Source organism: Oncorhynchus mykiss, chromosome 25, assembly GCF_013265735.2.
Source record: "Oncorhynchus mykiss isolate Arlee chromosome 25, USDA_OmykA_1.1, whole genome shotgun sequence".
NCBI lineage: Eukaryota > Metazoa > Chordata > Actinopteri > Salmoniformes > Salmonidae > Oncorhynchus > Oncorhynchus mykiss.
This window is the reverse complement of record NC_048589.1, coordinates 18,266,442-18,290,645: the sequence shown is the minus strand read 5'-3', so window position 1 is coordinate 18,290,645 and position 24,204 is coordinate 18,266,442. Positions and strand designations below refer to the sequence as shown.

General features: G+C 45.8%; 1 protein-coding gene across 2 annotated transcripts in view; it reads right to left on the bottom strand.

The window, feature by feature from the left end:
* Positions 1-23,831, bottom strand: part of LOC110505498 (cysteine-rich motor neuron 1 protein) — a 47,471-nt gene extending 23,640 nt beyond the window's left edge. For both annotated transcript variants that reach the window (XM_036962754.1, XM_036962755.1), the window contains exons 1-4: positions 23,088-23,831; positions 13,398-13,559; positions 13,000-13,173; positions 1,674-1,916 (exon numbers count right to left, since the gene is read on the bottom strand). In XM_036962754.1, coding sequence (XP_036818649.1) covers positions 1,674-1,916; positions 13,000-13,173; positions 13,398-13,559; positions 23,088-23,376 — 868 coding nt within the window. In that variant the 5' untranslated portion in view covers positions 23,377-23,831. The remainder of the gene's footprint in view (positions 1-1,673; positions 1,917-12,999; positions 13,174-13,397; positions 13,560-23,087) is intronic.
* Positions 23,832-24,204: the final 373 nt, after the last annotated feature.

Below are 24,204 nucleotides of genomic sequence, written 5' to 3'. Positions count from 1 at the left end.
GGGTTGATAAACAGTAGGCTGCTGTAGCATGGTCATTTGGGACCATCTGCAATGTCAGATAACATCAGGTCAGAAAGACCATGCAAGCTCCTGTCCAGTCACCCAGACTCATTCTTCAGCCAGAGCTGGAAACGGTCTCTCGTCAAACATGGCCAAAAAACACAGGTTCATTGTCATATTAGTCTGTACACTGACCAAAAACCCACCAAAAGCCAACCTCTGGTCTGTAAAATCATGCCACTGACAGCTGGGTACTATTATGTGTTTCATAGAGAAATATTATAGGACGCCCAAACTTAGTTAATAATAGTGTGTTTTGTGGATGGGGCTTGGTGTTTGTGAGTGACCCAACATGTGGGATGTTTTGTTTCTGAGGAGGTCTTTGGGGAGGCTAGGGGGGATACTAGGGGGTAGGTGCCATGTCTTCATCCCCAGTCCCTCTCTGTGTGATTTCTGATGTGAGCGCAGTCATGCAGGGCTAACCGCCAGTAGGGCAGGCACAAAGGGCGTCAAGTCCGGAACCAAAGAGCAGCAGACACTTGTTATCAAAACACTGATCCCCTAGCCTCTGCAGCCGCCATTCAGCCCTCACCGGCCTGCCTGACTCGATTACACTCCCCCTGGCAGACTGGAGCACATAAAAAGCATTCCCATCAATGAACTGTTGAACCTTTTCCTCTTGGACGTGTGACCAGACAGGAACTCTTTGACACTGCACTTCTGTTGAGCAGATTGGTAGCCTAAGCACTTTTCTGGTCACTGCACTCATTAAGTCCATTCATTCCGGGACACGGCACACATTTATGGACGCAGAGGTGCCAGAATGGGAATTTGTTCTGTTGGTAAAACAGCAAATATTTGCTGGGAGGGCAGAGTAAACAGCCAGGTTCAGGTCCCCTCCCTCCCTGCCTAACTCCCTCTCTCCCTGACTCTGTGCCTCCCTGACTGGCTGGCTGGCTGATTGGCTAGCTGCTGTGAATGTGAAATCTAACTCTGGGCTGTTGGAGGAGGAGAGTGACTTGGCTGCACTACCAACATCTGCTCTCTCTCTCTCTCTCTCTCTCTCTCTCTCTCTCTCTCTCTCTCTCTCTCTCTCTCTCACACACACACACACACACACAAATACACACACACACACTCAACACACACACACACACTCAACACACACACACACACACACACACATACACACACACACACACACACACACACACACACACACAAATACACACACACTCAACACACACACACACACACACACACACACACACACACACACACACACACACACACACACACACACACACACAAAGGGCGAGAACACCAGTTACGAACACGCTCCACAGACACAATCACGAGGCTCATTATGATTAATATGCCTAGAGGTGTTGAGGTTATTTGCGGATATACCCCTGAAAAAAAATGTGAACCGTCGTCACACTCTGCAATGGCAGAGAGACTGATAAACAACCCAACTGTAATTACCATCTCATTGCTAACTGTCCTTTTCATCACAGGACATTTAGTCAACTGGGATTTTTGGGGGAAATTGTTTTCTGATTAAAATAATTACCTCCGCAAAGGCATAACATTTCACACCAGCACCACTTCTCTCAGCAAGAAAACAAAGAAGACTACACCAATTCTTGGCCTGCTAGGTTTATATACATTACCTTTCACGCATTCTAACACGTCGCAGCAGTCCTCTGGCTTGCCGGTGGCCTGGCTGAGTGGTACAGTCTTCTGGCCGGAGGGGCACTGGGGCTTGTGGCACGCGCGGAGGTCACAGGTGCACTGGGGGGGCACAGTGGGGCAGCAGCCAGCAGGGGGAGTGTAGCTCTTGGTCAGAACCGAGCCCTCAGGGCAGGAGGGCATGGACAGAGCAGGGCATGTGATCCCGACACACTTCATCTCCTCTGAAATATACATATACACACACACATCGAGTCAGTCACATACAATAACAACCCTCAGTGAGGCATACTGTAACACCACCTTCCACCCGGCTCCAGGCTACAACAGTGCCCACACTGTTCAGAGGGCGGCAGGGGAAAAGGGGGGAGAGGAGTGTGTCTCCCTGGCCTGCATGCTTGTGTTAGTGGAACAGTGTTGAACAGTGGTGCTCATGTTGCAGGCTTGGGGCTGAGTTCACAGCTCAGTACAGTCATCAGATCCCCTTCACTCCGTGGCAGCTTTACAGCATCCTGTTAGGATGGAGAGTAAGAGCTACGCTAGACTCTAGACACGACAACCTCTCAGCACATCCTGTCTAATGCCTGCCCTGATCTCTGCCTAACCACTGGATCCAGCTCTCACCCCAAACAGCCTCTCCATCTCACCACCCATTAATACAAGGCCATGTTCAACACTGCCCTTTTTCTCCTGCCCTGAGCCTTATTTTAGAAATCACACTACACTTAGCATAGCAGGAAGCCAGAGCCAACATAATGGTCCTGATACCCTGGTTAGGGGGTGCAGGGGGCTCAGGGGTATACTTTGGACACCATTCAGGAAAAGTAAAGTGGACTGGAGTGCCCCTCTGTACTCATATTGTAGAAGAACAGTAGCTACCTTACAAAGCTTGGCTTACCCAATCCTTAACCACAGTTTATTTTTGGTTCTACCATGTCACTGTAATATATACAGAGTCGAGGGATTGGGTGCTGCAGACTTACATCCTGTCCAATAAGTCTAAGTCATTTCACAGATCTGCTACTAGGACTAGGCTAGAGTGTAGATCTATGGCTTTTACGGAGGAAAAGGGAAGAGTGTGGAATAAAGCAGTGTATGATGTTGACAGTGGAGAAAATTGGTAATTATGTTTCTATTTCATGTATTCCCTTGGGCCTTTACAAAAGGGAACGCCATGAAGCTGATAAATGACTATTAGCCTCATAAGAGAGGGAAATGTAATGGCTATGATTGCGTATGAGAGGAATAATTCAATCTCTGCATGCATTCTGGTTTTGGTGGAGAGAGAATAAAATGGGTTGAAAAAGCTTGGGGTTAGTGGATCGTCCAAAAGCTGGTTTGTTGATGTCCTTCCCAGACTTTCGGCGGTTCCCTGGTGCAACACGACTCTAGCAGAGGATGTGTCTTATCCCTAACATTTGAGCACCTGTAAGAGGATCCCTGAGGCTTTTCCCACCAGATGGGAAACTGAAATGACAAATGGAGGGACTGGAGCCCAGGGGTCTGACTGTTGCCCCACTGACAGACAGTCCAACTCCACATACAGACAATGCCTCTAGTATTACTTTCAGTGGTCAAACCCTCCGAGGTTGAATATATCGGTCTGACCCAATGCTCGCCTGGCTTGTTAATTGTCTGGTTAAGAAGTCATTTGAAGTTTGCCTGACCCAGAAAATATGAAATGTTAAGTTGTGACTTGAGCAGGAGAATCATATTTGGGGTGGGGGAATATCTGACAGATGAAATTAAGGATAAAGTGTTGGATTTTTCCATCCCTGAATAAATACTGCAGGAGTGGGAGGTAGCGGTCTTCACAGGTCCACCCCAGATCCAAACCAAGACCTGAGCCGTCCGGGTCGAAAATTCTAGCTTTTCCAGCAGGTCCGGGTCGGAACCTGTTTGACTATCATCGGGTCTTGGGTCTATGTAACTACAGCTGATAGACCCGAGTGGACCTGAATGGATCCGACCAAGGATCTGCATAGCCTACAGCATATTTATTGTACCCTAATAAGGGGAATATAATGACAATAATATAAACGCTACATGCAACATGTTTTCTGAGTTACAGTTCATATAAGGAAATCAGTCAGTTGAAATAAGTCCATTAAGCCCGAATCTATGGATTTCAAATGACTGGGCAGGGGTGCAGCCATGGGTGGGCCTGGGAGGGCATAGGCCCACCCACTTGGGAGCCATGTCCACCCACTGGGGAGAGGCCCAGCCAATCAGAATTAGTTTTTCCCCACAAAGGGGCTTTAATACAGACAGAAATACTCTTCAGTTTCATCAGCTGTCCTGGTGGCTGGTCTCAGACGATCCCGCAGCTAAAGAAGCCAGATATGGAGGTCCCGGGCTTTCGTGGTTACACATACTCTGTGTTTGTGAGTCCGTTTGGACATACTGCTCAATTCTCTAAAACAACGTTGGAGGCGGCTTATGGTAGAAATAAACATTAAATTCTCTGGCAACAGTAATGGTGGACATTCCTGCAGTCAGCATGCCACTTGCATGCTCCCTCAAAACTTGAGACCTCTGTCATTATGTTGTGTGACAAAACTGCACATTTTAGAGTGGCCTTTTATTGTCCCCAGCACAAGGTGCACGTGTTGTGATCCTGCTGTTTAATCAGCTTCTTAATATGCCACACCTGCCACACTTGGTGGATGGATTATCTTCGCAAAGGAGAAATGCTCACAAACAAGAATGTAAACAAATTTTTCCACAAAATTTGAGAGAAATTTAAAAATTCTGGGATCTTTTATTTCCACTACATGTTGCATTTATATATTTTTTCAGTATATAAGGCCTAGCCAACATAAAGATATATGTCTTAACCAAAAAAGCAACTTGGTGGTAAACATAAAAACAATTGTCACTCGGGTCCAATTGAAACGGACCGGTTAGGTTACGGGTTGGGTCTAGGTCTGGTTAATGTTGGGTCTACTCGGGTTTGGTTCTGATTGTTTTTGTGGCTGGGTCCCCCTTTCAGGGCCGAGTGGCGCATCTCAGTGCTAGAGGCGTCACTACAGACCCTGGTTAGATTCCAGGCTGTATCACAACCGGCCATGATTGGGAAACCCATAGGGCGGCGCACAATTGGCCCAGTGCCTTCCTGGTTAGGGTTTGGCCGGGGTAGGCCGTCATTGTAAATAAGAATTTGCTCTTAACTGACTTGCCTAGTTAAATGTTAAATAAAAATAAAAAATAAAATAAATACAAATATTGCGTCCATTCGGATCTGGGTTTGATTGTCCTCGGGCTCATTTGGATCCGGGTCTGGTGGTCCTCAGGTCCATTTGGGTTCGAATCCAACTTTTTTGATCCAAATATACCTTTAGTGTGAGGTATCTGTACTGTACGGTTTGCTCTAGGAACCTGTGAACAGTTGGGGCTGGCACAAAGCTTGCATTGATAAACTTTGTTACTGAATAGTGTCATAGAGAAGGGGAAAATTCCCCTGAATTAAGTCGAGCAACAACCATTTTAACTGTTTTTGGCCTAATTCCTGCATTTGAGTTAAATAAACTTCAGTTAGATAGAAATAATACCTCTGAAATCAGCCTAACAGCAATAAGTCAGTATAAAATCAAATCAAATCAAATGTTATTTGTCACATGCGCCGAATACAACAGGTACCTTACCGTGAAATGCTTACTTTTCCAACAATGCAGTGTTAAAAGTAAGAAAGATTAGCCCCCCCACAGAAAAAGGAAATAGTAACACAGTAAAATAACAATAATGAGGCTATATACAAGGAGTACCGGTACCGAGTCAATGTGCAGGGGTACGAGGTAGTTGAGGTAATTGTAGGTAGGGGTAAAAGTGACTAGGCAATCAGGATAGATAATAAACAGAGTAGCAGCAGCGTATGTGAAGAGTGTGTCTATGTGTGAGTGTGTGTATGTGTGCTGCTGTCCAATATAGTGATTTGCATATGAAGACTTTTTAAACCATGAATTAAATGTTGTGCAATGTTTGCATTGAATAAACTTTCAGTGTATTGTATGTGCCCCAGTCAAAGAAAACAGATTGCTCATTCACTTCTAACAATGGGTGGACTGGAGTACGCTTGGAAACAAGCTGGCAGACATACTATTGTCATTCAAATGAATGACATTGTAGCCATTTGTGGAAATGCTCCAAACCAAGGAGGTCCAATTAATATCATTTTCTAAAAGATACATTTATGAGCACAACAGGCATGGAAACAGCATGGTAAACTCAGTGGAAGATAGATTTCAGCACATGTTTGTGTTCTATTTGGAAGCACCAATGGGGTAATTAGAGAGTCAGTGGTAACTAGAGCAATCTCTGTATCACAATGGTTGCTATTCTCTAGCTCAAAACAAAAACACAAAGTCCTAATTTGTCATGCTTGATAAATTCAGTCTGTAGAATGGCCAAAATATTCTCTTGTTGGGGTGGTGAGATAGTATGGAAAACCTAGCAACACTACCAAAGCCTTAATACCCACACACACATGCACAAACAAACACACGCAGACGCACACACGCACACATTCACATGCACACACACCCACGCAACCTGAAGCCAGGCTTGAGGTGGAATCTGAAAATTGGTTTATTACCACAGAATTGTCTATTGTAAACAATGCATATTTCTGGCATCTCAGAGCTCATTCAAGAAAAAAAAACTCTTTGTAAATGAGCTTTTTTTCTACAGAGGGCACAGATGCACAGTATTTTTCTGACTAGAGCAGCTCTGGTAGGCAGAGGAGGCTGTGTTGACAGCCTGAGTTTACTCATGGAAAAAGCGCACAATGTGAGTTCTGTTCAGTGACTGACTTTGGAAGCAAGTCAGCAGAGAACAAAGCTGTCTTAGTACAGCTGCCCTCCGTGGGCTTCTGGTCCGTCCTCAGGTTTTATACAGTTTGTCCGCAAAGGGACCCATCAGGCATGTCTCTCTCTCACAAAAGCTGTGGAGGTCTGGCAATGTGCCCACTGGCGGTTGGGGCTGAAAACGTCTGCATTGTTCTCTATAATAAAGAACTAAGTCTGAGAGGTGGCAAAAGCCACAGGGTCACAGGAGAGAGAAACATAGACATCTGAACCTCACACTCTAGTTAGAACAGTCAGGAGAGAGAGCAGCAGCAGCCCACCGTCCACACTCAAAAACACACACAGATCTCACAGCTCCTCGCTCTCTCACTCTCAGGCTAAATATTTGTGGCTGAAAAACGGGATCCTGGTGTCTCAGGCAGCAGAGCCGCAGCTGCGGGTCGAGTGTTCTCTTCTCTCAGAGTAGCTCAACACACCCTTCCCCATATTGTCAGATCTCCAATGAGATTGGCCCAGGGAAAGTGAGTGAGAGAGGCTGAGCTTTTATGATGCTGAAAGGGCTGAACAATGTCTGAGAAAAGGGGACTGATTCTTTTCAATGGGCCATTGTCTACAACAGAGCTGGAGCAGAATGCATGGGAGTGGAAGGATGGCACAACTGTGGTTCAAGTTGTATGAAACAGGAACAAACGGGCCATGAGTGGAGCTTCAAACAGAGTTAACGGTCTCTGGATCAGCCTTAGAAGACACTGAACATAAAACATGATTTGGGCTGCTACGCTCTGCAGCTGCCAAGTTTGTGGCAGTTAAGGCTGTTGAGTTACTCAACAGTGTTGGCCATCTGCTCATGTTTACTTACCGACAACCAGGAAAAGCAGAGGCTGGTGATATGATCTGTGCCCAGGCTAGAGCTGGAGAGCTGGGGCAAGGGCTGGAAGGCAGAGATGGATCTGTGGCTCGTTGCAGGGGCTGGGGCTTGGGTTGGGGCAGGGCAGGGCAGGGCTTGAGGGCCGGAGCACGGCAGGGCTCGAAGGGTTGGGGCTGGGGCTTGGGAAGAGTTGTGGTGTCTGGTGATCAGGGCTATAAGCTGACTGAGAGCAATGAGAGGACTGACAGGCTGAGACAGTGATCCCAACTCGCCTAGTGGAGACGCTCTTTGCCTGAACCACCACACAAGCTGAGACACACACACACACACATGCACACACCCGCACACACACACACACCCACACACAAACAACACACACACTTGGACATGAGCAGGCTCGCTGGGCGCGACAGGGGCCGTAGTTTCCGCAAATGACACACAAACACAGAGAGAGGAGAAATCTAGCACCCCTGCCAGCTACTGGCAGTCTGGAATGGCGAGTAATAGCAATACCACAAAGAGGCTGCAGCCAAGTAGAACTAATGATGCTTTCAGGAGAAGGACCCGGGCGGGAGGGAGTGTGGTGCTACAGGTGGGCCAACTCCGTAGTAACGAGCTTCATTGTACCATGGCATCATGGTGGGCACGGCTCCCGTGTCTGACCCGCATCAACTCCACTTTCTCTCTTTTTCCTCCCTCCACTTCCTCCCTTTTAAAAGTACTCATACGATTATACTAAACTTCAATACTGCCCCATTTTACAAATGATGTATTCAAACAAATGGAATTCTACAGTATTACATTGCATGTATTTAAGTATTTTGTTGTTGCAGTGGGGACAGTAACATTAGTACTCTCGAAAAATGATACTTTAAAGTAAATGGCTTTAGATATTGATTTATTTTTATGTTTAGCTCATGTTTAGCTCAGATAATATAATTTAAACTTATGAATTAAGGTGTCTGTATTATAATAAATGTGTCAATGTAGACATTAATAAATGCATTTCTATAGCTTCCAAAATACCAACATGGAGGAACGGTGGCTTCAAAACAGTGTGTCTGTCACGCCCTGACCCTAGTTTGCTGTGTATGTTTATATGTTTTGTTTGATCAGGGTGTGATCTGAGTGGGCATTCTATGTTGTATGTCTAGTTTGTCTGTTTCTGTGTTTGGCCTGATATGGTTCTCAATCAGAGGCAGGTGTTAGTGGTTGTCTCTGATTGGGAACCATATTTAGGTAGCCTGTTTTGTCATTGTGGGTGATTGTCTATGTTAGTTGCTTGTGTCAGGACGTTTCGTATATAGCGTCACGGTCGTTGTTCATTTATTGTTTTGTTCAGTTTACTTCGTGTTTTTTGTCATCTATTAAATGATGTATTCACACCACGCTGCGCTTTGGTCCGCTTCTTACGACGATCGTGACAGTGTCAGTCACCTAGTATATCAGTATACCAGTCAAAGTTTGGACACGCCTGCTCATTCAAGGGTTTTTCTACATTGTAGAATAATAGTGAAGACATCAAAACTATGAAATAACACATGTGGAATCATGTAGTAACCAAAAAAGTGTTAAACAAATCTAAATATATATTTTAGATTCTTCAAAGTGGCCACCCTTTAGCCTTGTTGACAGCTTTGCACACTCTTGACATTCTCTCAATCAGCTTCATGAGGTCGTCACCTGGAATACATTTCAATTAACAGGTGTGCCTTTGTGGAATTTGTGGAATTTCTTTCCTTCTTAATGTGTTTGAGCCAATCAGTTGTGTTGTGACAAGGTGAGGTTGGTATTAGGAAAATAAACCTATTTTGTACAAGACCAAGTCCATATTATGGCAAGACCGGCTCAAATAAGCAAAGAGAAACGACAGTCCATCATTACTTTAAGACATGAAGGTCAGTCAATATGGAACATTTCAAGCACTTTGAAAGTTTCTTCAAGTCCAGCTGCAAAAACCCTCAAGGTCTATGATAAAACTGGCTCTCATGAGGAACTCCACAGGAAAGGATGATCCAGAGTTACCTCTGCTGCAGAGTTACCAGCTTCAGATTGCAGCCCAAATAAAATTCTTCACAGAGTTCAAGTAACAGACATCTCAACATCAACTGTTCAGAGGAGGCTGCGTGAATCAGGCCTTCATGGTCAAATTGCTGCAAAGAAACCACTACTAAAGGACACCAATAATAAGAAGAGACTTGCTTGGGCCAAGAAACATGAGCAATGCACATTATACCGGTGGCAATCTGTCCTTGGTCAGATGAGTCCAAATTTAAGATTTTGGTTTTCAACTATTGTGTCTTTGTGAGACGCAGAGTAGGTGAACAGATGACCTCCGCATGTGTGGTTCTCACCATGAAGAATGGAGTAGGAAGTGTGATGATGTGCTTTGCTGCGGACACTGTCAGTGATTCATTTAGAATTCAAGGCACACTTTTAACCAGCATTGCTATCACAGCATTCTGTAGCGATACGCCATCCCATCTAGTTTGCTCTTAGTGGGACTATCATTTGTTTTTCAACAAGACAATGACCCAACACACCCCCAGGCTGTATAAGGGGTATTTGATTAAGAATGAGAGTGATGGAGTGCTGCATCAGATGACCTGGCCTCCACAATCAACTAACCTCAACCAAATTGAGATGGTTTGGGATGAGTTGGACTGTAGAGTGAAGGAAAAGCAGCCAACAAGTGGTCAGCATATGTGGGAACTCCTTCAAGACTGTTGGAAAATTATGCCAGCTGAAGCTGGTTAAGAGAATGCCAAGAGTGTGCAAAGCTGTCACCCATATTAACCTTCGGAGGTTAACCACGGTTGGGTGTTTAAAGTTGAAAGTACATTGATGTAACGTGATATACAGTAGTTGTGCAAAACAACCCAACGGTTTACATCCACCTTCCGTTTTCCCAGATCTGCTCTCTGTAGGCCACTACAATATTACGTCATATGAGCAACATGAATCAAATCAAAGTATTAGTAGCTGCAGAACAAGTCACTCTTCTGAAGGCCACATCGGGAAACTCCTTGTGCACAGCAGCTTAAAGCTTAATCATTAATCAAAGTCATAAAAGCATACACCGGGCCAGAGAACTAAGCAGAGACCCCAGGCCATTTTCTGCACTTGACACAAATAACTTGTTAAGATGGCTTCCCTGACTACCCCTAGCCAGCTCCCTAGCTGGCTCCCTGGCCTGGCCTCCTTCTCTTCTTAATCTGATCAATCTTCAGAGATTCTGTCTAATACTTCCTCCTTAGCAACACATGGTGCCTGTGTCAATGTGACATTGACACCTCACAGCAGCCATCATGACATTGACCGCCGTTTGAAGTCCAACAACGTGCGTCAGCATGCGGAAAGTACATACATAGAGAACCTTTAAAAGTACTAAGAAATGGCTGTTGGTGATCAAGCGCTGCAGACAGTGAAGTAGCAAATTACGTTTGCGCCCCAAGTCTTCAAACAAACAGTAAACAGGAACACCAGTCAGGACGGTTGGCTCGCCTCAGAAGGCTATTCGATAATCTGAACATGAAGAGCCAGTCCCAAACCACCACCATGTGTAAATGTACAGACAGAGGATGCTATGTTCAAATACAGGGCTGAAAAAGTGCTTAAAGTACTGGCAATAATTTTGCTTTCATCTTCAATTGCGTGTGAAGAGGGGTCGGAATCACTGTAAATCTCATGCAGCAAAACCAGAGCTTATATTATATGTAGACATCACACGCTAACAGACACATTCATACAGAGCTAAAGCACTACTTGGTGAGGTGGGTAGGCCCACGGTCCCTCTAAAGTCCCTGCCACTATGCAGACAGACAGCAAGACATCCACCAAGCCAGTCAGACAAAACAAGTTAATTAAGACTGCCTTGAACACACACACACACGCACGCACGCACGCACGCACGCACGCACGCACGCACGCACACACACACACACACACACACACACACACACACACACACACACACACACACACACACACACACACACACACACACACACACACACACACACAAATAAACCCGTTACTTAATGAGCGGCTGTTGGAAGGGTGTGTGAGGAGTGGTGAAAACCCATAGGCTGCTAAAAAATGTTGTTTACTGTTTTCAGTGTTGTCATTTCACGCTGTCGTCCTCTCTTGGCCGTCCTTGAGGACAGGAGGTTGCGAAATACAGCAGTCGACTGGTGTATATTTTTCATAGTGACACAGGAGAAGCTAATGACACTCTCTCTCAACAATACAATGTGAGCACAGTTTCCCACATGTCTAGAGGGATTTACTGAACAAATGTGGCTTAGGAGAAATATCCAAATACACAGCCAAGGGACTGTAAATGCTCTGTAACAACCCCAACATTTCTTTATAGATCTAATAACCTCAGATAGGCCTCTATGGCACGTCGCCAGCTATAGTACTACAGCTACACTGGCTGCTCTACCCCATACATCATTATATAATCAGGAATTATACCGATTTGCAACAACAGATTTTTGCCATTTCCCAACTGAATTATGCAATAAAAAAAAAAGAATGAAAGTACAAACATAATCTGATGTGGCAAATCTAAAACACACTTTTTAGTTCTGGAGCTAGTCAAATCAAATCAAATTGTATTTGTCACATGTGATGAATACAACAGTTGTAGACTTTACAGTGAAATGTTTGCTTACGAGCCCTTCCCAACGATGCAGAGTTAAAAAACTATAATAAAAATATGAATAAAAAACATGGAATTGGGCCTCCTAAGCTGAACAAATGTGCTCAGTATACTGACGTGAGTCCGGGCTTCTGGCACAATGTGGCTGTATAGTATTGTGAAGCAACTAATGATAACTAACACAGCGAGACAGAGAGAGTCTCGGAGTTCACTCACTGGCACTTTTTCAATGAGACCAATGTTCTTCATACGTACAGAGAGAGCTGCCATATTGGCTTTATGCATCTCTCTCACAGTTCTGTCAAAGCGGCGAAATAGAACCCACCTTAATAACAATTCTCACTTAGAAGTGCCAGTCAGAGAGTCAGCTACGTGAATACTTACACTTGGCCTCTCTATGAACCACATTTAAACAACCAGCCCATAATAGTCCCTCTGGTACCTGAGCTCTGTGGAGTTCCATCTTCCTCCTCACTCAGGGCTTTAACCCTGGACAGGGACAGCATTCAGCCAACACACTATACTGTTACACTTTACAGCCTGAACACTGTGTAAGCAGATTTATAACACTTCATATTTCCACAGTGCATTCTCCTCATATTATAACTTCTCTCTGCCTTTCTGTCTGTCTCAGTGTTGGCATGGAAAGGACTTAGAAATAGACTGACTGGTTGTCTACTACACCTCGTTGTGCTGACTCGCTGTACTGTATGAGTCAGGTAGCACATGACTCTACGTAAATATTAGGGTACATGCCTATCACTATTACCACATATGCTTAATAAGCTGAGATCAACTCAAATAGAGATTGTGTAAAAGACAGCATACAAGGGTTTTGTAGGATAAAAAAGGTCAGATCTGTTTATGAATCTGCATCTACATTTTGTTCACTGTATCAGCCCACTTTCTGCAATATGACTTGAGCAGTTGTTGGTTAGTTTTGGGTTAGTTTTAGGTTAGTTCAAGGTTACCTGCGGCCTCCTGGCACTGGCTGCGGTTGATGTAGGTGAAGTGGTGGTGGCAGCTCTGGGACTCACACACACAGCCCTGTCCTGTCAGGTTGCACCCAGAAAACATGCAGGCTGGGTTGGAGGGGCCCACAAACTTCTCCCTCTGCCTGTCCCGGTGCTCATGTCTACGGCTCTCTAAAAGAAAGAGAAGAGGGGACAGGAAATAGTCAGTCATCATGAGTCACTGACATTAGCACCACACAGATCCACGATGGGGCACCCTCATGCAAAGCCTGAGCTTGTGTGTCATCACTAAGATGTTCCTAGCGTTAGTCACCAGCATTCAACATCTGATACGGATTAGCAACGTTCAAAGGATTGCATTCTTTGCTCCTGACTGCTAGTTGTGGGAGACTCACCTGTCTTGCCGGCCCTCATGCAGGATTCCATGTCAGGGTAGGCGAAGGAGCCCAGGCAGGATTGACGAGCGTCACACACACACATGGCCCCCGCTCTGTCACAGCCCGTCTGCAGGGGGCAGCGCTCATCCTCCAACCCAGCCTCCGGGCTGTCAGGCAGAACTGTGGAGAAGAGGAGACGTGATATTAGAGGAGAGGAGAGAACAAGAAGAGAAGCATCATCAGAGCGATCCAGCACAGTGTAGTGGGGCCTGGGCTGAATCAGAGCAACCCAGCGCATCATAGTGGGGCCTGGGCTGAATCAGAGCAACCCAGCGCATCATAGTGGAGCCTGGGCTGAATCAGAGCAACCCAGCGCATCATAGTGGGGCCTGGGCTGAATCAGAGCAACCCAGCGCATCATAGTGGGGCCTGGGCTGCTTCAGAGCAACCCAGCGCATCATAGTGGGGCCTGGGTTGAATCAGAGCACCCCAGTGCATCATAGTGGGGCCTGGGCTGCATCAGCTATCCCTCCCTGATCTGTTCCTGCCCTGCATATCGTGCCATAACACCGCTGTTGAGCTGATGTGTTTGCTTTTGTTCCACTGCGAAGGGCCCTCCCAGGGTTCCCCTCTGCTGGCTGTCCTGATTCCTCCTCTGCTCTCTGTGTGCCACCACCTACACCATAGCCCATGCCAAACCATGTGATTAGTGTTTCATTTGAAGGTTAAAAAAGTGCCTGTCTCTCATTTTAAGGTGAACCCTGTTATGCGAACAGAACTCTTATTTTAATACGGTGAGACTATTATTATTCATTGCTATTTACTCCATAAGAAACATTGAACATCTGATAGTCAAATCATGGTGTAAAAGCAGGTGAGCTGGTTCTATTCTTTTTGGCCATTTTCTGGTGTTTTGTTACTCATAGATAGACAGGCTAGAAATGTAAAAAAAAGATATAAAAGAATGCCCCTCCCTGTTGCACACAACAAGCTTCCATTCCCCCCGTCACAAGGGGATTTATGGCTGATCTAAGATGAAATCGCCAACCCTGTTACGGTCAACCCTGTTACGGTCAACCATGTATTACGGTCAACCCTGTTACTTTATTTGGCAGTTAATAGTCACTTACAGTATTATTTTATTTATTTAACCTCTTGAGATGGGAAGACATGTTTTTATTAAGGCGAACATGTGCTCATCATGACAGAATGTTACAATTATGTGAAATGAATAATTCACTAACCAAAAGGGACTGATTTCGTGGAATGACCCAGCTCCTCCAGGCTGAGCTCTACACAAACACATCTAATGACAATGGTGGGTGGAGGGTGGAGGGGAGACAGGGCCCCTCTCACCATGTGGCTTAATTACCACCAAACCCCTGGGATCAGAAGACCCACCACGTCAGCTGCCGGGCGAGCCCCCCTTTCTGCTCCTCAGGGACCCCCACAGGGTGGCTCTGTTCAAGCCTGATGCAGTGCTGCCTGCCACAGAGTAAACAGGCTCAAACAGAACACGCCACAGCACAGTGCTCTGCTCCTCTCCCTCCAACGGCTTAGCCCCTGGGCCTCAATCAACAACGTAAAGACTTGATTACTGCTTATCAAAATATGCTGGCTTCTCTCACAGACACATTTAGAACTGTTGTAGAAAATGAGTGCCTGAGCGGTGCCATGGGTATACTTTTCATTGAGCTGCGATGGGTATACTTTTCATTCTTTTCTTTCAGAAAGGGAGACCTTGCTTTCATACTCTTCCCTGGGCCAGGAGACAATGCAGTGATGATTCATTAAATATGATGGTGTACGAATGAAATGTCTTGGCTGGCTTTGAAGAAAATACTTAAGAAAATTCACGTTGTTAATTTATTAATAAGAAACAGAGAATTGTGTTATTAGATGTTGTGGGAAAACAGGGATGAACTTCTATTCCTTTCAGAAGTGGTCCTTGAAGTAGAGCTCGCTGTCTGTAGCCTATAGTGGTCACCCAGACTAACCCATGGCTCTCTCTGTGGTGTTAATTCTGCAGCTCAAAGTGTGAATATGGCCAAACAGAATATTTATCAGAGACTCTAAAAGTGATTATTTCCAGAGTTAAATATTGGGTGGCAGACAGTCATGGTCCCTATGAGCTAAAACAGCTGAGACATTAGGGAGAGTAGAGGGGGGAGGAAGAGGTACCCACTACCCATATTAACTTTGGCTTGGCCTTGAAATGTCATCTCATAGAAAACTCCTCTGTCTATCAGGCAGCCTGGGTAGACCAGCCAGCTGGTAGAGAGAAAGGACAAGCAGGCTTTTCAAACAGACCTCTACTGCCTCGCCAAAACTCTTCCTCGTTTCCTGTCACTTTTAAATGATCCGCACCTCCAACTTTTTTCTATCTCTGGGCTTTTCTGTGCCTAGGAGAGTATTTGTACGCGGCAGTCATTGACACTGGGTGTCTGAGTCTGTGGGATGCTTCAGGAGTAGGAGGCAGGAGGTAGACAAAGCATAATGAGAGGATGGGGGGGGGGGGTGAACCTTTAATTACTGTAGCTAATGATTAGGTTGACCCCCTGGCTGTGATATGACCCCACTCAGCTGGCCTGGCCTGGTCCTGCTCTGACTCTGGCCAGGGCTTGGATCACAGTTGGGTCTCTGGGGGAGTCCTCTCAGCCATGGAGACTGCTTGTCTTGGCATCTGGAGCTGCGGTGGGAAAGTTGACCTCTGAGACCCTGTGGCTGATAGCGGGCCAAAAAGGAAGTCTTTGAAATATTAGATCATGCTAGAGGAAGAGGGAAGTGGACAGCATGTGAAGAATTACTGGAAAAGACGCAGTGTCCAGTCTGTGCTCTTGAGGACAGACATTCTGTGAGGTGGTATGTAAGTTCTCTGGAGAAGGTGGGAGCTTTGAAGAGAGAAGAGGGGGCACTAACACAGTGAGACAGCTAAAACAAAAACACCCTGGCCAAACATTGATATCACTCAAGTGGTGCAATACTCTTTGGGGGTGAAATTAGTTATCTATGTGTTTGGATTCACAGGCAACTTTCCCTAATCACAGCTGTCATAACAATAAACAACCACTTTATTGTTAAATGTGCAACCAGAGGGAAAAAAACTCTAGACCACCTTTACTCCACACACAGAGATGCATACAAAGCTCTCCCTAGCCCTCCCTCGCCCTCCATTTGGCACATCTGACCATAACTCTATACTACTGATTCCTGCTTACAAGCAACAACTAAAGCAGGAAGTACCAGTGACTCGCTCAATAAGGAAGTTGTCAGATGACACGGATGTTAAGCTACAGGACTGCTTTGCTCGCACAGACTGGAATATGTTTGGGGATTCTTTCGACGGCATTGAGGAGTACACCACATCAGTCACTGGCTTCATCAATAAGTGCATCTTCCCTACAGTGAAGGTACGTACATACCCCAACCAGAAGCCATGATTACAGGCAACATCCGCACTGAGCTAAAGGGCAGAGCTGCAGCTTTCAAGGAGCGGGACTCTAACCCGGATCCCGCTATGCCCTCTGGCGAACCATCAAACAGGCAAATCGACAATAGAAGACTAAGATTGAATCGTACTACACCGGCTCCGACTCTCGTTGGATGTGGCAGGGCTTGCAAACCATTACGGACTACAAAGGGAAGCACAGCCGCGAGCTGCTCAGTGACACAAGCCTACCAGACGAGCTAAATAACTTCTATGCTCGCTTCGAGGCAAGCAACACTGAAGCATGCATGAGAGCATCAGCTGTTCCGGACGACTGTGTGATCACGCTCTCCATAGCCGATGTGAGTAAGACCTTTAAGCAGGTCAACATACACAAGGCTACAGGGTCAGACGGATTACCAGGATGTGTACTCCGAGCATGCACTGACCAACTGGCAAGTGTCTTCACTGACATTTTCAACCTGTCCTTCACGAGTCTGTAATACATGTTTCAAGCAGACCAAGAACACCAAGGTCACCTGCCTAAATGACTACCGACCCGTAGCACTCACGTCCGTAGGCATGAAGGGCTTTGAAAGGCAGGTCAAGTCTCACATCAACACCATTATCCCAGAAACCCTAGACCCACTCCAATTTGCATACCGACCCCAACAGGACCACAGATTATGCAATCTCTATTGCACTCCACACTGCCCTTTCCCACCTGGACAAAAGGAATACCTATGTGAGAATGCTATTCATTGAGGACAGCTCAGCACCCTCAAAGCTCATCGCTAAGCTAAGGACCCTGGGACTAAACATCTCCCTCTGCAACTGGATCCTGGACTTCCTGATGGGCCGCCCCCTGATGGTAAGGGTAGGTAACAACACATCTGCCACGCTGATCCTCAACACGGGGGCCCCTCAGTGGTGCATCCTTAGTCCCCTCCTGTACTCCCTGTTCACCCATGACTGCATGGCAAAGCACGAATCTAACACCATCATTAAGTTTGCAGACGACACAACAGTGGTAGGCCTGATCACCAACAGCGATGAGACATCCTATAGGGAGGATGTCAGAGAACTGATCGATACCATCGGTCACCACATTCTTTTGGAGAGATTGCAAACCCAAATTGGTCTACACGGACAAGTTCTGGCCTGGTTTAGATCTTATCTGTCGGAAAGATATCAGTTTGTCTCTGTGAATGGTTTGTCCTCTGACAAATCAACTGTAAATTTTGGTGTTCCTCAAGGTTCCGTTTTAGGACCACTATTGTTTTCACTACGTATATATTTTACCTCTTGAGGATGTCATTCAAAAACATAATGTTAACTTTCACTGCTATGCGGATGACACACAGCTGTACATTTCAATCAAACATGGTGAAGCCCCAAAATTGCCCCCACTGGAAGCCTGTGTTTCAGACATAAGGAAGTGGATGGCTGCAAACTTTCTACTTTTAAATTCGGACAAAACAGAGATGCTTGTTCTAGGTCCCAAGTAACAAAGAGATCTTCTGTTGAATCTGACAATTAATCTTGATGGTTGTACAGTCGTCTCAAATAAAACTGTGAAGGACCTCGGTGTTACTCTGGACCCTGACATCTCTTTTGACGAATATATCAAGAATGTTTCAAGGACAGCTTTTTCCATCTACGTAACATTGCAAAAATCAGAAACTTTCTGTACAAAAATGATGCATGAAAATTAATCCATGCTTTTGTTACTTCTAGGTTAGACTACTGCAATGCTCTTCTTTCCGGCTACCCGGATAAAGCACTAAATAAACTTCAGTTAGTGCTAAATACGGCTGCTAGAATCTTGACTAGAACAAAAATATTTGATCATATTACTCCAGTGCTAGCCTCCTACACTGGCTTCCTGTTAAGGCAAGGGCTGACCTACAAAGCATTACAAGGGCTTGCTCCTACCTATCTTTCCAATTTTGTACTGCCGTATATACCTACACGTACGCTACGGTCACAAGACGCACGCCTCCTAATTGTCCCTAGAATTTCTAAGCAAACAGCTGGAGGCAGGGCTTTCTCCTATAGAGCTTATTTTTTATGTAATGGTCTGCCTACCCATGTGAGAGATGCAGACTCTGTCTCAACCTTTAAGTCTTTACTGTAGACTCATCTCTTCAGTGGGTCATATGATTGAGTGTAGTCTGGCCCAGGAGTGTGAAGGTGAACGGAAAGGCTCTGGAGCAACGAACCGCCCTTGCTGTCTCTGCCTGGCCGGTTCCCCTCTTTCCACTGGGATTCTCTGCCTCTAACCCTATTACAAGGGCTGAGTCACTGGCTTACTGGTGCTCTTCCATGTCGTCCCTAGGAGGGGTGCGTCACTTGAGTGGGTTGAGTCACTGACGTGATCTTCCTGTCTGGGTTGGCACTCCCCCTTGGGTTGTGCCGTGGCGGAGATCTTTGTGGGCTATACTCGGCCTTGTCTCAGGATGGTAAGTTGGTGGTTGAAGATATCCCTCTAGTGGTGTGGGGGCTGTGCTTTGGCAAAGTGGGTAGGGTTATATCCTACCTGTTTGGCCCTGTCCGGGGGTATCATCGGATGGGGCCACAGTGTCTCCTGACCCCTCCTGTCTCAGCCTCCAGTACTTATGCTGCAGTAGTTTATGTGTCAGGGGGCTAGGGTCAGTTTGTTATATCTGGAGTACTTCTCCTGTCTTATCCAGTGTCCTGTGTGAATTTAAGTATGCTCTCTCTAATTCTCTCTTTCTCTCTTTCTTTCTCTCTCTCGGAGGACCTGAGCCATAGGACCATGCCTCAGGACTACCTGGCATGATGACTCCTTGCTGTCCCCTGTCCACCTGGCCGTGCTGCTGTTCCAGTTTCAACTGTTCTGCCTGCAGCTATGGAACCCTGACCTGTCCACCGGACATACTACCTGTCCCAGACCTGCTGTTTTCAACTCTCTAGAGACAGCAGGAGCGGTAGAGATACTCTTAATGATCTGTGATGAAAAGCCAACTGACATTTACAACTGAAGTGCTGACTTGCTGCACCCTCGACAACTACTGTGATTATTATTATTTGAGCATGCTGGTCATTTATGAACATTTGAACATCTTGGCCATGTTCTGTTATAATCTCCACCCGGCACAACCAGAAGAGGACTGGCCACCCCTCATAGCCAGGTTCCTCTCTAGGTTTCTTCCTAGGTTTTGGCCTTTCTAGGGAGTTTTTCCTAACCACTGTGCTTCTACACCTGCATTGCTTTCTGTTTGGGGTTTTAGGCTGGGTTTCTGTACAGCACTTTGAGATATCAGCTGATGTAAGAAGGGCTATATAAATACGTTTGATTTGATTTAGTCCCAGGATAACAACCTCTCTCTCAACGTGATCAAGACAAAGGAGATGATTGTGGACTATAGGAAAAGAAGGACCGAGCAAGCCCCCATTCTCATCGATGGGGCTGTAGTGGAGCAGGTTGAAAGCTTCAAGTTCCTTGGTGTCCACATAACCAACAAATTATCATGGTCCAAACACACCAAGACAGTCGCGAAGAGGGCACAACAATTCCTTTTCCCCCTCAGGAGACTGAAAAGATTTGGCATAGGTCCCCAGATCCTCAAACATTATACAGCTGCACCATTGAGACTGGTTGCATCATTGCCTGGTATGGCAACTGCTCGGCATCCGACCGTAACGGACTACAGAGGGTTGTGCGTTCGGCCCAGTACATCACTGGGGCCAAGCTTCGTGCCATCCAGGACCTCTATACCAGGCGGTGTCAGAGGAAGGCCCTAAAAATTGCCAAAGACTCCAGCCACCCTAGTCATAGACTATTCTCTCTGCTACCGCACGGCAAGCGGTACCGGAGTGCCAAGGCTAGGTCCAAAAGGCTTCTTAACAGCTTCTACCTCCAAGCCATAAGTCTCCTGAACAGCTAATCAAATGGCTACCCAGACCATTTGCATTATCCCCCCATCCCAGCCCCATTTTTACGCTGCTGCTACTCTCTGTTTATTATCCTTGCATAGTCACTTTAACTCTACCTATATGTACATTATGACCTCAATTACGTCGACTAACCGGTGCCCCACACATTGACTCTGTACCGTTACGTCCTGTATATAGCCTTGCTCTGTAATTTTAATGTTGCTCCTTAATTATTAGATATTTTTCTATTTTTCATTATTATTATTATTTTTAACTTCAGTTTATTTCAGTAATGACTTTCTTAAAACTGCAAAACTGAAAGAATATTTCACTGTAAGGTCTAAACCTGTTGTATTTGGTGCATGCGACAAATACAATTGGATTTGGTTTGATTTTAAGATGAAAACTGTCCTTTAAAATGACTGCACTTAATATACGGTATGCAAATCCAGTCCAAAAGTCGTTATAAGCTTACACTTACTGGATATTTTGCATTCTGTTCAATATCAATTGTACAAAATATTTTCTCATTGACTGTACACGTTTGTCTACTACAGACATCACATGAATACTTGGTCTACTTCCTTCGACCTCTACCACTCTTCCATATTGACCACCCAGAACAAGGAGCAGAGAGAGAAGCAGGAATCAGAGAGCGGAAACATTTACCCCCTACTCCTGATTGCGACCTCACTTTAATATCCTACCCCTGGCATGGGAGGGAAATCCCGGATCAACCTGGGCCCTGTGAGGTGTTTATTTACCCGCACCCAGCCAACTCTGCTGGGGGGCCACGTGCATGTGCTGGGGCCCACCGCTAAGGGACCAGAGGCACGACTCAATCATGGAAGCCATTCAGTTGGACCCATTCAAAGTTGTTAATTTGACAGAGGAAGTATCTGGGGGTATGAAAGGGGATTAAGGCCTCTGAGAACAACCTTAAATAAAGCCCAATCAGGGACACTGTCTCCTGGGACACCCTGGGGTCGGAGACCCCCAGACCCCACAGCGTGATGATGGAGGGCAGGGTCATGTAGATCTGGCCCCAACGTGGGACTGCTTTCTCTCACCTCTGGTCATGTCAGTCCCATGCAATCCCTTTATTTCAGTCTGGATAGAGACCAGGTGAGGGGCTGACTGGCAGGGGGTTTGAAGTGATCCTGACCATGCCCCATGCCCACTTCTCTCAGGGGGAAACTCCTGTTCTCCCTCACCAACTGTGTGAAGAGCTAATCTTGGCTAGAACACATGCACCCACCCACACACACACACACACACACACACACACACACACACACACACACACACACACACACACACACACACACACACACACACACACACACACACATGGTGATGGATGGGTAGCCTAGAGGCCCTATAAGAGATTTAGAGAGCCAGCCTCTGGAGTATAATCTTCCTGGGAGCCAGGGATATCATGTGCACAACAGCTTTATAGACTGTTAGTATACAACTGGTATAGGACATGGGTCTGATAGGAGGGAAGGCAGGGACACTACAGTGTGATTCATGGTAAGGTCATTCAGATAAATCTGCCAATGACCTTTGCAATTTTGCCTTGACCCCAAGGGAGCCCTCAGAGCCACATCACAGGCCTACTGATTGTGTAGCCACATCACAGCAAAACACTTTCTACAAGGACAGCCAATCAGTTTCAGGATCAAATTAAGACAGAGTACTTGAAGTGTACATGCACAGTTACAGTCAACACATTTCCCATTGTTAAACCACCCATGCTTTTGAAATATTAATTTCTGTTTAATCTCAATTCAATGACTTTTTTTTAGAGATGTCAGGTTGGGCTCTGGCAGTAAAGTCTGCACTCTAGTAAGACTGACGTGGAGGCATGCTGCCAAAGCTTTGGCAACCAAACCTATTGTCATGCCTGCAAGCGAAGAGAGCTGGTGTTTAAATGGGGAAAGTGAACAGTCTATCTAACATGAGACGTCCTCTGTTGGCAGTCAAGAGCTACTAAAACCTTGAAATCTGGTCCAACCAACCCACTGAGAAGAGAGACAATGTCAACACAGCACAGTCAATGGAATCATGAACTGGCTGGCACACTGTAGTGTAGCCAAGCCAAATGACAATAATCACTTACTACGGAGATTACATTTTTATGCCCTGAGCTGAGAGTGATCTTGATGAACAATCGTGTTGTTGGAACCTCAAAGCCAAACCTCCTATTCTTCCATCAATCAATAAGAAATGATTTCCTAGTAGCCTTACTATAAAATTAAGATATTTTTGACACTCTAGGTTATGCTCACATTTCAGAATGGGAAACAATACTAACATTTAATTGGGACTACTTTATTCATAAAGTGATACAAGTCTTATTTTAGACATAAGCTACCCACCTTTACAAACTCCTATATCAGGGAGCGTTACAGCTCCCGTTTGGCTGACAGCCGCGCAGGTTAGTCCTAAAGAGCAGTAGCCCAGTTCCCAGTCCTTGCCGCCGCACGGCTCCCACTCCAGCCGGCTACACTGGTCGCAGCATCCGCACGGGTCCTTGGCTAGAGTCCGGCCACTCTCGCAGGCTTTCAGCGGACACGTCCGGATATCACAGGGCTTACATTCATGAGCCATCAACACACGCACCAGAATTGAGAAATGCAAGAATGTGACCAAACACTTACTGAACATATTTCAAAGCTGATGATGAGTCCAACAAGTTTGGTATGTTAAAAATGTAAGCAGACTATTTTCTTCTGTCAAGTGAATCGCCACATGAAATCCGCGAGGTCCGTTGTTCCAAAATGTAAAAGTTGCGGTTGAAAAATGAATTTAAAAAGTTGTTGGTGCCTTGCGCTGTCAGTACCTTCACTACAACAGACTAGGCAGCATAAAGCCTTCTACAATAGCCTACCGTGGAAAAGTGAACGGATGCTCCTGGTCTGAACTCTCCGGCAGGAGAGATGCCAGTAGGTATTTGTACTTTCAGTGTCGTTTCAATTAAAATAATATTTTGCTACTCTCACGCCGCGTCCTACGACATCCACTGTGCGCGTATGTCTGTCTTCTGCGTTTGGAGAGGAGTGAGGATGCCCTAACACCAAAACACGGGGATGCAATCTGAGACCCAAATTGACATTTCAGGCACATAGAAATTAGCAGCACCCCTTCCTCTTGACTGACATGGACGCCACCCAGTCACAAGTAGCGAACGGAGGGAGGATTTGAATTTAGATATCCCCTAATCGTTCGGCTGGTCCTCTCGTTTTGTTACGCAATAGGTATGCATTCTCAATATAACCTTGACAGTCCCGCTGAACATAATGTTCTTTCCACTTTTGCTTTTCTTTTATACTTTTTTAACTTAATGACAAATGCATAGTTTGCAATTCAACAAATACATGTTTTTCAATCAGTAGGCTGCACACTAGGGCATCTCAAGAAGCATGTAGACCAGCATTCAGGTGTGATCTCAGTCACACACGAACACAACAACATTCTGGGCACATTGCTTAATTA